Source organism: Meriones unguiculatus, chromosome 9, assembly GCF_030254825.1.
Source record: "Meriones unguiculatus strain TT.TT164.6M chromosome 9, Bangor_MerUng_6.1, whole genome shotgun sequence".
Classification (NCBI taxonomy): Eukaryota; Metazoa; Chordata; class Mammalia; order Rodentia; family Muridae; genus Meriones; species Meriones unguiculatus.
In genome coordinates this window covers 27,830,012-27,843,323 of record NC_083357.1, presented here as the reverse complement: position 1 = coordinate 27,843,323, position 13,312 = coordinate 27,830,012, and the positions used below count along the sequence as shown (strand labels likewise).

General features: G+C 44.6%; 1 protein-coding gene across 12 annotated transcripts in view; it reads left to right on the top strand.

Annotated features, from left to right (window-relative positions):
• Cadps (calcium dependent secretion activator) overlaps window positions 1-13,312 on the top strand; it is a 452,771-nt gene that overhangs the window by 107,332 nt on the left and 332,127 nt on the right. For all 12 annotated transcript variants that reach the window (XM_060390975.1, XM_060390971.1, XM_060390969.1 and 9 more), the window contains exons 2-3: window positions 1,350-1,463; window positions 10,446-10,778. In XM_060390975.1, the coding sequence (XP_060246958.1) occupies window positions 1,350-1,463; window positions 10,446-10,778 (447 nt within the window). The remainder of the gene's footprint in view (window positions 1-1,349; window positions 1,464-10,445; window positions 10,779-13,312) is intronic.

Genomic DNA, 13,312 nt, shown 5'->3' with positions numbered 1-13,312 from the left:
TAGAACCGTGATTCTCTGAAGCATCTCATCCTTCATTATGAAATGTAACATTTTCAATGTATTTACCTGTTTAGAAGTCAGAGGCTTGAACTTCGAGTAGTTTATTAAATTTATATAATGTCAACAGAAACTAGAGCTGTTTCAAGGCTACCCAGAGATAGCATCTTTCCTGCACTTTATTCATTCAGTTTAAATCAACATTAATTGACTGCTTGTCACATGTAAGGCACTAAGGAAGCTCCAGGGAAACCTTAGTGGAAAAGATAGCAAATGGGTTTAACACATTTAATCACATAAATGTTTGCCCTTGAGTCACGTGTGAGGAAGTCTTTGCCTGAGCTGGGCTTTTGAGTGCTTCTTGTGCCAGTGCTGATCATGTTGAGGGAAGGGAGAAGGGGAACAGGGCATTCATAAGCAGAGGAGGATGGTCAGCACAGATCTCACTGGACTGTTTTCCTTGGGAACAAAGATGATTGAGGTCGGGAGGGCAGAGAGTTGGACATACCGGACTGCTCATGTGCCACCGTGCTTCCTGCACTGCACCTCGGTACTTCCGACTTCGGGTCAGGGGTATCCCCACACCACCGGAGGTTCGAAAGCCTCTGTGGCATCATGTGCAAGAGCCTGCAGGTGGATTGCTGCTTATGCACGGTGTAGCAAATGCTGTGCATGGTGCAGTGTCCGCTAGGCCAGGTTCCAATGGCAGGCTCTCCTTTAAAGTTACAAATAAACAAACGGGCTTGTTTGTTTGCTTGGTGGTATTTGCTGACTTCTGCATTATAAATAGCCCCACGTGGCTGATAACCTCAGCCAATGATGCATCCCTAAATGTGAATCTGGGAAGAGACGTGACCCAGTTCTCTACAGTTTCTGTCTTACAAGCGCTGTGCCTATAAATAACCAGGGACACAAATCAAAGTAAGAGATGAAAGAATAACGAATTCTGAGTATAACCAAGTATCATTCCCTGAGAAACATTTCAACAGCAAACTCATTTTTTAAAAGTGGGGAATAGTAGATAGATAGATAGATAGATAGATAGATAGATAGATAGATAGATAGATATGGAAGGAAGGAAGGAAGGAAAGAAAGAAAGAAAGAAAGAAAGAAAGAAAGAAAGAAAGAAAGAAAGAAAGAAAGAAAGAAGGAAAGAAGGAAAGAAGGCTTCTTGATAGCACTTGCTGATTTCTGTGGTCTATGTAGTCCCACGGGTCTTTAAAACAATGTATTTAACTATATTATTTTTAATGCCGACTGTGTTCCATACTGGTTCAGAAGATAGGTGGGCATTTTTCCTGTAAAGTTCCTGTTGACATGAAGCCTTCAAACTTCTCTTTGCTTCTCCACAGATCAGCAAACAACAGCTGCAGACCGTCAAGGACCGGTTCCAGGCTTTCCTCAACGGAGAGACACAAATCGTGGCTGATGAAGCCTTTATGAATGCTGTCCAGAGCTACTATGAGGTAAGCGCAGACTGCAGGATGTCGCCAGCCTGGCACCAGCCTGGGCTACTGAGCTGAGGACCACAGAAGAAGGTGTAGGACATTGGCTGATGCAGACGGGTCAGTAGTCGGTGAACTGGGCTTGCAGTTCCATGAGAATTCTTTGCTTTTATAAATATTCTTCCTCAAAGCACATTCTGCCTGTCGTGTGTGCATCATTAAGGCTGTGACCTCAATTAACCTTCCAGCGGCAATGTTTTCCCCATATATATGTTTTCAGATATGGTTAGCTAGTCTTTGCCAAGCATTTTACCTTAAATAGTGGTCTGCCAGGGCGAGCCACGTAGAAATGATCTGTATTTGGAATCCGGTGCCCCTTGTGGCATATCCATTGTCAAAACAGATGACAACAATAACCCTAAGAAACTGACTCGTGAACATTCTTAAGCTGGGGCGCCATGCCAACATTAATGCACAAACAATCATGACGAGCTGAAATAAATATAGAGAAATTTAACAACATCTTTTCCTTATGGGGTCATTTCATGTGTGTTTGCTCTGCTTCCCTCCCCTCCTCCTGTCCCACTCCCTCTCTAAAGCTTCGTCCCTGCCCACCAGTCGCTCCCAACCATGTGTTTTCAATATAATTGACACCTTGGTAGAGAACCCGGGATGCCGCAACACTCTCCCTCCCACTTAAAGAACTGTTCTCCTGTCATGGAGACAGTAAAACAAGTTCACAGTAATCACTTGTGAGCAACATGCTGCTGCTTATTTATTACGCATATAATGTCCTGTCTGCATGTGTGCCTGCAGGCCAGAAGAGAGCACTAGATCTCATTAGAGATGGTTGTTTGCCACCATGTCGTTGCTGGGAATTGAACTCAAGACCTCTGGAAGAGGAGTCAGTGTTCTTAATGTTTGAGCCATCTCTCCAGCCCAGCTATTAAGTTTAGAACCACAGACTCCTTTGATGCCCCACCTCCCTAATGAGGTTTCTGTATGGGGCTGTTTTAGAAGGTGAGGTCACTTTTGTATGTGTCCCAGTTTAAATATTTTCCTTTATAAGTTACAAGCAGCAATTGCTATTGCCAGTAAGCAGACTTGGAATCTTAGTTATGTATGGCCTTGAAGAACTTAATTCTAGATAACAAAATATTTTGCATAGAAACAGCCTGGAAATGAAACTGATCACCTCCTTTTCCCCAGATTCCGAAAGCCAGTGGGAGAGAAATGAGGGGATGCTTGTCAAAACAGGCAGCCCCTTCTCATGTTTATGCTCATCAAGTGGAGTTTATGAATCTGTATATTACAAATCCTAATTGGGATGCTCATTTGACTAACGATGCAAATTAAAAGAAAGTGCCATTTCTATTAATTAAATTTGAAAATTAATCGACATCAGTATGCTAATGAGTCTTCGTAAGTTAGGATATCTATAGTGATTTGCTGGTTTCCTTGATAGTGGCTAGTTTTATATGAAAGAGCTCCTTCTGGGTACAGGGAGAATACAGGGATGGAGAGTGATTGAATCTTTCCTGTTAGGATTTGAGTAGCCTGGGAAAGAATGCAGGAATTAGAGGTCCAGCCTCTGTCTTCATTAGTGAGGCTTTAGTGAGCCTCAGATTCACATTTCTGGAACGTCTAATCTGCTAATACACAGGTGAGAGATCAGGATTAGTACTAGGCCTCGGGGGGGGGGCACTTCCCTTCCTCCGTTTCCCTTCTCCCCTGGGCTGTGGAGAAGCTAGTGCTTCTTCCTAGCCCACTCAGGGACCCATGTGCATTGGGTCAGCCTTTACCTTTGCCAGGACTCTGGGCTGCAAATGACCTGCAGCTAGCTCAAACTAGTTTCAAAGAAACAAAATGCTAGGGTTCAGGTCAGCCTTAGCATGGTTGCATTCAGAGATGCCTACAGTATGTGTCCTCCCTCCAACCTGAATCCTGCATTCTGTGCATACAGGGGACACAAGGATGTCCCACCAGCTCAGCAAATCCAGAGACAAAGGGAACACATTTCTTCACTGAGGACTCTGGCAAAAGCCCAGGGACTTTTGCACAGTGGGTGGGCTTGAACTAGCCTGACTACAAGGCTCCAGCCAGGTCCACCTCTGGAACCTGAGTTTAGGCTTAGCCCATTTCAAGCATTGCAGCAAAGTGTACCGGTGTCCCAGTGAGAAATTAGTGGTTGTTATCATTATCCTTTTGTCAGAACTGTGTGGCTGTGTTCTCAGAAGAGCAAACCACTGACAAGCCTTCTTTCTGCTTTGTTCTCATTATCTCTCTCCCCTCCTCTTTCTCCTTTCTTCTGCCCTCTCCCCTTGCCTTTCTACTTTCTTTCTCTTTCCTCTCCTCTATTCTGTTTCTCTTGTTCTCTCTCTCCCCCTCTCTTCCTCCTTCCTTTCCCATCCCTTCCCTCCCTTCCCCTCTCTCTCCTCTTTCTCTCCTCCTACCTCCCTTTCACTCTCCCAGCCCTCTGTCTTCCTCTCTTTTTCTTCCTCTCCATCTCTCTCCTCCTTGTTTGCAAGTATGAACCTGTTCATATGTGTGTGTACAAACACACACACACATACACACACAAAATGCTCTCCAACCTACCATACCATTTCTTCCCATTTCAACCTACCAATAGCAATGATGTGACACTTTAAGGAATAATAGAACTGTCTTCAAAGATTCTGAGAGTACTACAGTAGATAGGCCAGTCATAGTCATTACTGTTGTGTTGCTAAGGAATGAATTGTCTGCATATTACAGTAGTGAAGAGCCATCATGGAAAAGTGAAAGTGGACCCACTCATGTGCTTATCCAGGCCAGCTGAGCCAGAGCAGCCATCCTTACATGCAAGGAGAAAGGGAAGTGGGGGGTGGGTAGGAAAAAGGAGCCCACACATTCTGATGGCTGTGAAGAGTACACAGATGGATTTGTTTCTTCCTAGTGGCTCTGATTGTCAGAGAAAATCAAACAAACACGCTGTAGGCTAATCCTTTAGTCTCTTAAATTATGGCTATGAGGCCCGAGGATGACAGCAGAGTCCCCCAGGTGTGATCCAGTCATTACATATTTTTCACATCCACATGGTCTTCAGGCCAGGCATCAAGACACCATCAGGACCCTCAAATTTTAAATAAATGTGTCATAAGTTTGAGCCTCAATTTCTTCCTCTATAAAAGTAACCATGTACTCCTGCCACAGTGCATGCAGAGGTCAGAGAACTTGCCAGGAGCCTGTTCTGTCCCACCTTGTTTATGAGGCAGGGTTTCTCTCATTGCTTCTGCTATACATTTTTATGTGCATCCAAGGGTTGAACTCTGGCCATCAGGCTTGAGCCATGATGCCTGTACCCACTAGGCCATCTCCTTGACCAAGAATAATTTACTTTTTAAAACGGAGAAAGATCTGCCCTGGCCTCAGTCTGTCAGCAAGAAAGTGGGAGCCAAATTGAGCTCCCTACAATGCGCACATCTGTTAGGTGTGAGTGTGTTAATATATAAAACACTCTGGAGGTTGCTTAGCAACCTTGTGGGAAAGCAGGGCTAATGAATGGAACTTGTCTGTCCACATATCTTCCACCTCTTATTCAGGCCTGTCAAGGAGATGGCAAGAAAGCTGGAGAAGGTTTATTGGTGTTCTGGATAGAAGTGTTCCCAAGGTTGAAGCCCTCCTATCACAGCTACTAAAAACTGAAAACAAAACCAAAAAATACAAAGAGGTACACTAGTGTTCATATAAGCTGATGCCAGCTTGAGCCTCACTTCTCTTTTGACAGACTAGGAAGCCAGGGAAATTAGTTTCCAGCCAGTGTGTTCTGTAACTGGCTATCTTATCTCATTTTGACGCCCTGTTCCTCCCCATTTCCTCAGTCCTCAGCCTCTCTTCCCACATTGATGGCTCTTCCTGTAGGGACTGAATCACATCCCATTTCTGAGCTGATAGATTACTTTCCTTTACAAAGTCTCTCAACTCTATCATCATCGAAGATGGAAGGCTGGATTGGCCTCATGTGTTGCTGAAAGACCATGAGGTCAAAAGAGATTAAGTGACTTCTAAAGTCATCACAATGTGTTTAATATGTACTGAGCGACTACTCTGCTCAGGAAGGGACCAGGGAGTTAGCATGTCTGCAACATACTGTCATCATCTGGTTTGCTCCTGGCTATGGGCTCCATGGAATGTTGGTCCTAACTCACTTGTTTGGAGGTCCATGTATGTGTCTGCCAACTCCTCTTTTCCCATCTCAGCCTGATATGATCCAATTAATCAGCAGGAGTTTTGCTGGAAAAGTCTGTGCTATTCTTATCAGTGCACTCCAACAATTACGTGTTGAACATCACCCAGACATTATTTTAGGTACAAAACTTTTTTACAAACTAAACAAGGAGCTTGTGAGATGACTTAGTTGATAAAACATTCTCCATGTAAGTATAAGGATATATGAGTTTGGAGCATCAGAACCCGTGTAGGTAAAGATGTACACAGAAGCATATGTTTGTAATCACAGTACTTCTAGAACAAGATGGGATATGGAGAAAGGAGAAACTCCTGTGCCAGCTAGCCTGTTGTAGGCAGCAATGAACAAGAGGCCCTGTCTCAAACAAGGTTGAAGGTGAGGACCAACACCTAAGATAGTCTTCTGATGTCTGTCTGTACACAATAGCAATTATGAGTACATGCACATGCACACACACACAGGCACACATGTATGTCCACATGCATGCACACACACCCACACACACACCAGGGAGAGAGAATAAAAAATTAAGAATAAAAAAGAAAACTCTATAACACTATCTTCCCAAAACATAGAATCTACCTTGAGATTCAAATATTTGCCAAATACTCATAAAATTATGAGATGGAGGCTAAGAAAGGGAATGGGGGGAACGGATGTGATGCCAAGAGTTTAATTGGGCTCTCCTTGGTTTGTGGGACACTGGTGTGGACAGCTGGGGAAGAAAGCCTGGCGCCATTGTTGAGCGAATATTTCTAAACTTCTCACGATCATTAGAGCAGACAACAAAGACTGAACCCTTTTGTTTATCTCACCACTGTTCTTTACCTGGCCCCTGTAAGGACCTCTCAGTTGGCTCCTTCCACTCTTGGGGCTCATATCCCAATTTACAACCATCAGTGTTTCTCTGGTGCCCTTAAAATGCAGGCCAGTAGTTGTGATGCCTCTGACCAGGCTTCTGGATATGTAGTCGCTCCTATTCATCCCATGCCAGCAGCCCTACACCTCACTACCCTGGTCTACCTCAGCTCTCCCTGTCTCTTCTGCCACTTGGCATTGTTAATACAAATTGCTCCTTCAGTCTGAAATATCTGTGTCCTCTTTGTTCTGTTCTCTGTTCACTTTCACTTCCATCTCAGAGGTGTTTACTTCTGGAAGATTTTCACGTCCACCATAGTCCCCCACAAGGTGCCCCTGGATGCTGGGTTCTCCTTGATCACCATAGACCCACTCATAGGCACCCCTACCTGCTGGGTTCTCCTTGACCACCATAGACCCACTCATAGGCACCCCTACCTGCTGGGTTCTCCTTGACCACCATAGACCCACTCATAGGCACCCCTACCTGCTGGGTTCTCCTTGACCACCATAGACCCACTCATAGGCACCCCTACCTGCTGGGCTCTCCTTGACCACCATAGACCCACTCATAGGCACCCTACCTGCTGGGTTCTCCTTGACCACCATAGACCCACTCATAGGCACCCCTACCTGCTGGGTTCTCCTTGACCACCATAGACCCACTCATAGGCACCCTACCTGCTGGGTTCTCCTTGACCACCATAGACCCACTCATAGGCACCCCTACCTGCTGGGTTCTCCTTGACCACCATAGACCCACTCATAGGCACCCTACCTGCTGGGTTCTATGCTGTCACTGGTCCTTCCAGACTGTGATTTATTTTGTATAAGATTGTTAGGATGATTTCTGTTGCACTCTGTAGGTGTTCAATCTGCGCCTTTCCACTGTTGTACCCCAGTCTCTAGTGTAGTGTATCCCACATAGTAAGTGCTCAAAGAAAGAATTAAATGGTCATGAAAACATTGCAGCTGGAAGGATAATGCTAAGGATAATGCTCTAATTTAACCTTCTCAGCTTACAGATGTGAAATTGGAAATTCAGAAAGAGAAGGTGGTTTATCTCAGGTGACACATAATCTTGCCTTGCCTCCCCATCCACAATGCTGCATTATCGTCTAAAGATACCTCAACTTGCTTTACAATTTTACTGTTCTTCTGTGAATGTATACCTGGTTATTTGGGGGGGGGGTGTGCGCACATGCGCACGCTCGTGCATGCGTGTGCGTGTGTTTAAGTTGAAGATTGGCATTGACCTCACATGTCTTATTCAATACCTCTCCTTGATCCCAGAACTTGCACATGTGACAGGCTGGCTGGCCAGTGAGCTTCACGGTTGTTCCTGTCTTCACGTTGCCAGTGCTAGGATTATTCTTGAACATCACATTACATGGCTTCTAGGGATCAAACTCAAGTCCTCATGTTTGCACATCAAGTGTTTCAGTGACTGAGCCATCTCTCTAGCACCCTATTATTTGAGACCGAGGCCCACAAAGGAGACTCATAATATGTCAGGTTAAGCAAATCCTCATTGAGCAGCACAGGCTCCCGAGTGAACTCTGTCTCATGAAGGCTGGGACTAACATGGAATGTATTTGAAATTTTTCCTCTAGTTGACTTAAGAATTAACTCTCAAATCTACATGAGCTCCAAGTCCCAGGCCATCAGAACATGGCATGGTCTTCAGCAAGGAGACAATACCTCAGCCTCTTGTCTATACCACTTCATTGACTCAACAATAAATGGAAGCCACATTGGTAACAATTTTTCACCCAGTATGACTTTGTCATGATGCACAAGGCTGCCTGCTTTTCATCATGGCCCTCAAGACACCCTCAGAGCCTACAAGGCAAGTGCTGGCCTCTGGCAGGGAAAGGGATGTTTGATCTGCTCCTGGAGGACCTTTATATGCCTTCTGGAGCATGAACAGGACACAGCTCCAAAGTGTCAGTTATTTTCCTCTTTGAATCTGAAGCAGTAGCATCAGCGCCTTGTATTAAACTCCGTGACTGTAGCTTCCAAGTGTGAGCAGTGGAGCAAGAGAAAATGGTCATTCATAAGTGGCATCTTCCCAGGACTCAGGCAACAAAGCTCAGAGGTCCTCTGCTTGGTGGAAGAGCCCCAAAGGGAAGGAGGAGGCACAATGAAATCGAAAGACCATGAGGAGATTGCTTAAAGGAAAAGGCACTCGCTGCACAAGCATGAGGGCTTGAGTTCAAATCCTTAGACTCCGCATAAAAAGCTGAGTATAGTTGTGCATGCGTCTGTAACCTCCTCACTACAGGGATGAAAAGACCACAGCAATACAGGAGCTTGCTGGCTGCCAGCCTAACTCTAGGTTAAGCAACAGACTCTATCTGTCTCAAGGAAATATGGTGAAAAATGATCAAGCAGAACAGGGAATGTCCTCTCTGGACTCTGAGGATGCACCAGAATGGGTGTTCATACATCCCTGTGCACATATCCACATCCATGTACCATGCACACACTCATGTGCCTATGTACTCTCTCCCTTTCCTGGTCCTCCTCTCTCTTTCCCTCTGTCTCTCTGTCTCTCTGTCTCTCTCAATGGGCATGTGTCTGTGACTAGACACTATAATCAGGCAGCGGGAGTTATGATGGGCAAGCCCCTTCCTCTGTGTGGAGTCTTGGCTTCCCGTCTACATTCAGGCATGACCACCTTGTGGTCCAGAGGTCCCATGTGACTATAGACAGCTATGAGGACAGCCCAATCCAGAATCATAAACTTACTGAAAGCACTATGAATGTCTGTGATTCAGTTCTTCTCTTTGGAGTTTGACTTTGTAGTTCTTGTGCATTTGCAGATGATAACATCCTGTTGCAAAGACAAAATGTTGGGCACACCTTCCAGAGTAGACCAAGCCTAAAAGTGACATCATTTTAGTTCACCCTCAGAGCTCTGTGTGCCACCCAGAGACTGGAGATACTGTGAGGAGCATGCATGCACTCCTTGTACAAATAGAATTGCATGTCTGTCAAGGAGACAGAAAATCAACACGCATTTTCCTGATACTTAATTCTGGTTATGATAAGTGTCCTTTAGAGAATAAATGAGAGGCACGTGGTGGCTAACATTTAAGTGCTGTATGCTAGATACTTACTGACAATAGTAACAGCCCCTGTGGCATTTAGGGAGCCATGCGCCTTTATAAGTGCTCTTTTCAAAATGACCCATTTAATTAAAACACCTATATAGAGTCGATTATTACCTTATTTTATAGACAGGAACACTAAAGTTTTGAAGAGGTTCACTTACCACAGTTTACACAGCCACTGAGCAGCAGAGGCTGAGGAGGGGCCACCCAGTTTAACAGACTGTGCTCTCTGCCTGCCAGATCAAAGCTTGAGGCCACTTGGTAAGCTCAGTCGCTCTCCTTTGTGCTGAAGTCCCGATTTTAAAGTTTTATTTGAGTGAAGGCATTAAGGAAAAATGCCAGAATTAAGCAATTCACTTGCTTTAAATACCTCTTATTATAATGGATTGCTGTATTTGTTTTCACACTGGAATTGGTGCTAGTCTTTTTCAGACTTATAGATTAAGCTTTACCAAAAGGTCTCCAAGTAGAACAGACAACACCAACACTGTGCCAGGACAGTGCAATAATCTCCATGGTTTCAGGCATTCAGTGAGGGTCTTGGGCCACACCCCCTCAAAAACGGGAGCTATTATACTATTTTTACTATACTATTTTTATTATACTATTTTTACTCGTGCTTTAAGATTTGGGCACTGAAGAAAGTATGAAAGGAACTTGTTTGAAATCGCACAGCAAGGGTCTGGTAAATGGAAAGTGACCCACCCTGGCACATTCTGTGGTACATGTGAAGGATGCAGGCCAGGGCAGTGGCACCTCCGCGACTGACCCCATCTTTCTTGTCCCTCTCTTGCTCAGGTGTTTCTCAAGAGTGACCGTGTGGCCCGCATGGTACAGAGCGGGGGCTGCTCAGCCAATGACTCTCGAGAGGTGTTCAAGAAGCACATCGAGAAGAGGGTGCGCAGCCTGCCCGAGATTGATGGCCTCAGCAAGGAGACTGTGCTGAGCTCCTGGATGGCCAAGTTTGACGCCATCTACCGTGGTGAAGAGGACCCCAGGAAGCAGCAAGCCCGGATGACAGCCAGTGCAGCTTCTGAGTTGATTCTGAGCAAGGAACAGCTCTATGAGATGTTCCAGAACATTCTTGGTATCAAGAAATTTGAACACCAACTTCTATATAATGCCTGTCAGGTAGGTGCCTCTTCTTGGGCCCTGACTGTGGATCAGCCAAGCCCATTGTGACTTTTGCGGGCTACTTCTTGATGGGGAAACATTAAAAATCAAATCATATTTTCCAAGTGTGCTGATGAAAAATTGACTATATTGAAGACTAGATTATAATTGTGGTTTTATCAGATGCTAAAGGACGCTGAAAGATTTATGTGAGCCCTTAAGCAGTTCCTGGGCTCATGGACCCTAGGACTGGCCTCACTGTGGCTGAGGCGTAAGTAGGCCCCGGGAGAATGGTGTGGCTGTGGTGTGTAAAAAGAGCTAACAACCAATAGTATGACTTTATTACAAAGATGGCTCTGCCTTGAAGTGGGCAGTGTGTGCAGGGTGAGGCGTTCCTATGTCTCCAGCTAAGAGGAGAGCTAGACACAGAGCCTGGCAGTTCAAAGTGATTGACAAAGAAATCCTGCTCAAGTTTGAGTTGAATCACAGCCCCGTTCAGTCACATCATGAATCTCTGCATGCATCAGAATGAGAGATGGGCTTTGCGCTCTGCTTGGTACCACTCCCAATAGGCCTGTCTTTCTTCTTGGTGGAGGCTTGGATAGCAAGCTTCTGGGGATTGTGATTTCCTACTTAAATATCTGAGGCTATCCGGCAAATATTCATTGAGTTTACTTTGCAAGGCTTTGAGCTATTTTGTGTGTGACACATGTATAAATGTATAAATGCAGGTATAAAATGCAATTCTATCTACATTCCTAGAGAGATTAAACCTGGGATCAGCCCAGGAATTTGAGTTTCAAACAAGGATATGTTTTTCTGGTAGCTCTGTTGTCCATTCCCCTGTGAGAGCAGTCAGAGCCCCTCAGCCTTACTCTGGTTCCCCTGAGTCAACTCCAGGCCCTGGGGCTGGTTGAACAGAGACACTGTACCAGAATAGCCAAGAACTGTCCTTGTCCAGACTCACAGGATCTGAGAGAAACTCCCTTCCAGCTGCTCACTAGCTCTGAAGCCCTGAGGTTTGTGACTCTTTCCTTGATGCTATGAAATTATACTCTGTTAAATGTTGACTGAACCTCATGGCAGGATGCACTTCATCCAATAAGAGTTAAAGGACACATCCCATTGTACAAATTTTCATTAGCTTTTACCAAGTCAAAAATGGTCCCCTAGAAGCTGCCGTGCACTTAGCCCCATTTTTATTGGCAGAAGGATGGAGGAAATAGAGAGCTGATGGTGCTTATCTTTACAGGGAAGCATTGGGCTCAGTTTTTATGTTTTCCATTCGAGCTTTTCTATATCTCTATGCTTTTTATCTTAAGCACATATTTATTTTACATACCAAACAAATAGCAAAAAATCTCAGCAAGTAAACAGTGAAAACAATGGGAAGGGGAGAAAAATGACCCTCTGAATCATTTTCTAGTCTTCTGCTATTAACATTGCATCTTCATGCCTTTGCCACTTCCATGACTATTTGATATGTCTTACTACACCTGCTCAAATTCACTTTCTTTCCTAGCTCATCTTTACCTTAAGGAGTAATGCATGAGAAAGCCCAGCTTTGATGTGCTAGTTTTTCTGTTTTTAAGGACACACATTAAAAGCGAAACAGAACTATTAAAATAGCAAAGTACCATTGCTAAGCCCTCTTAGATCATTCACAGAATTGGGGATGCCCAAGATCGGCCAGAGAAGCCTGTACTCTGACAGATTGACACCGGAAGACAGTCTCTAATGCCACACTGACCAGAGCAGCTTTCACCTAATGTATGCCTGAGCTAGCAGCAAAGGACAGATCTCATTTACCCTTTCCGCCAACTGCCTGATACGGTACATGTGGGCTGGCAAGAGAGGGTGCTGAGCCCCTCCGATCCCTGTTTCCAGGAGTCAAAAATGAGAGATTCAAATCCTCTCTTTCTCAGATTTTGCGCCACTTTGCAAAATAATGCCAATCCTCAAAAGCCAGAATGTGGAGAAATAATTGAGTTGCTTTTGTCATAGACCGACTGACAGTTTTTTATCATAGACCGACTGACAGTTTTTTGTCATAGACCGACTGACAGTTTTTTGTCATAGACCGACTGACAGTTTTTTGTTTAGTTTTACAATCTCTACACCTTTGTGTCCTTACAAGACCAACAATGTCTAGGTGCTTCCAAACCCAGAAAGTGCGCAGAGCATTTTCCTCTTGTGAACAGAATTTCCTGGAGGAGCTGTGTTCTGCAAGTTTCAGTGATTCCCCTTTCTGAGAAGCTGCCAGTGACTGCCAGTCTCCTCTTAAAGGGGAGGTGGAATTTATGACAGAGCAATTATATCAGTTCTGAATCAGTTGTCTGTTGTAACATGAGCTGTCTGTCAAGAAAAATGAAGAAAGCAGAAGTTTCTTCACAATCTTCTCCCTATTATATATGAAAGTGTCTAGTGGTCCATTTTGTTTAAGCATGTGTGGGTTGACCAGAAAAACACTTGCTCATACCTCACTTCACATTCATCGTGAAGCCATTGGCAACTCATTATGACGTCAGAGTCGTTTCCATTTTGCATAGTTC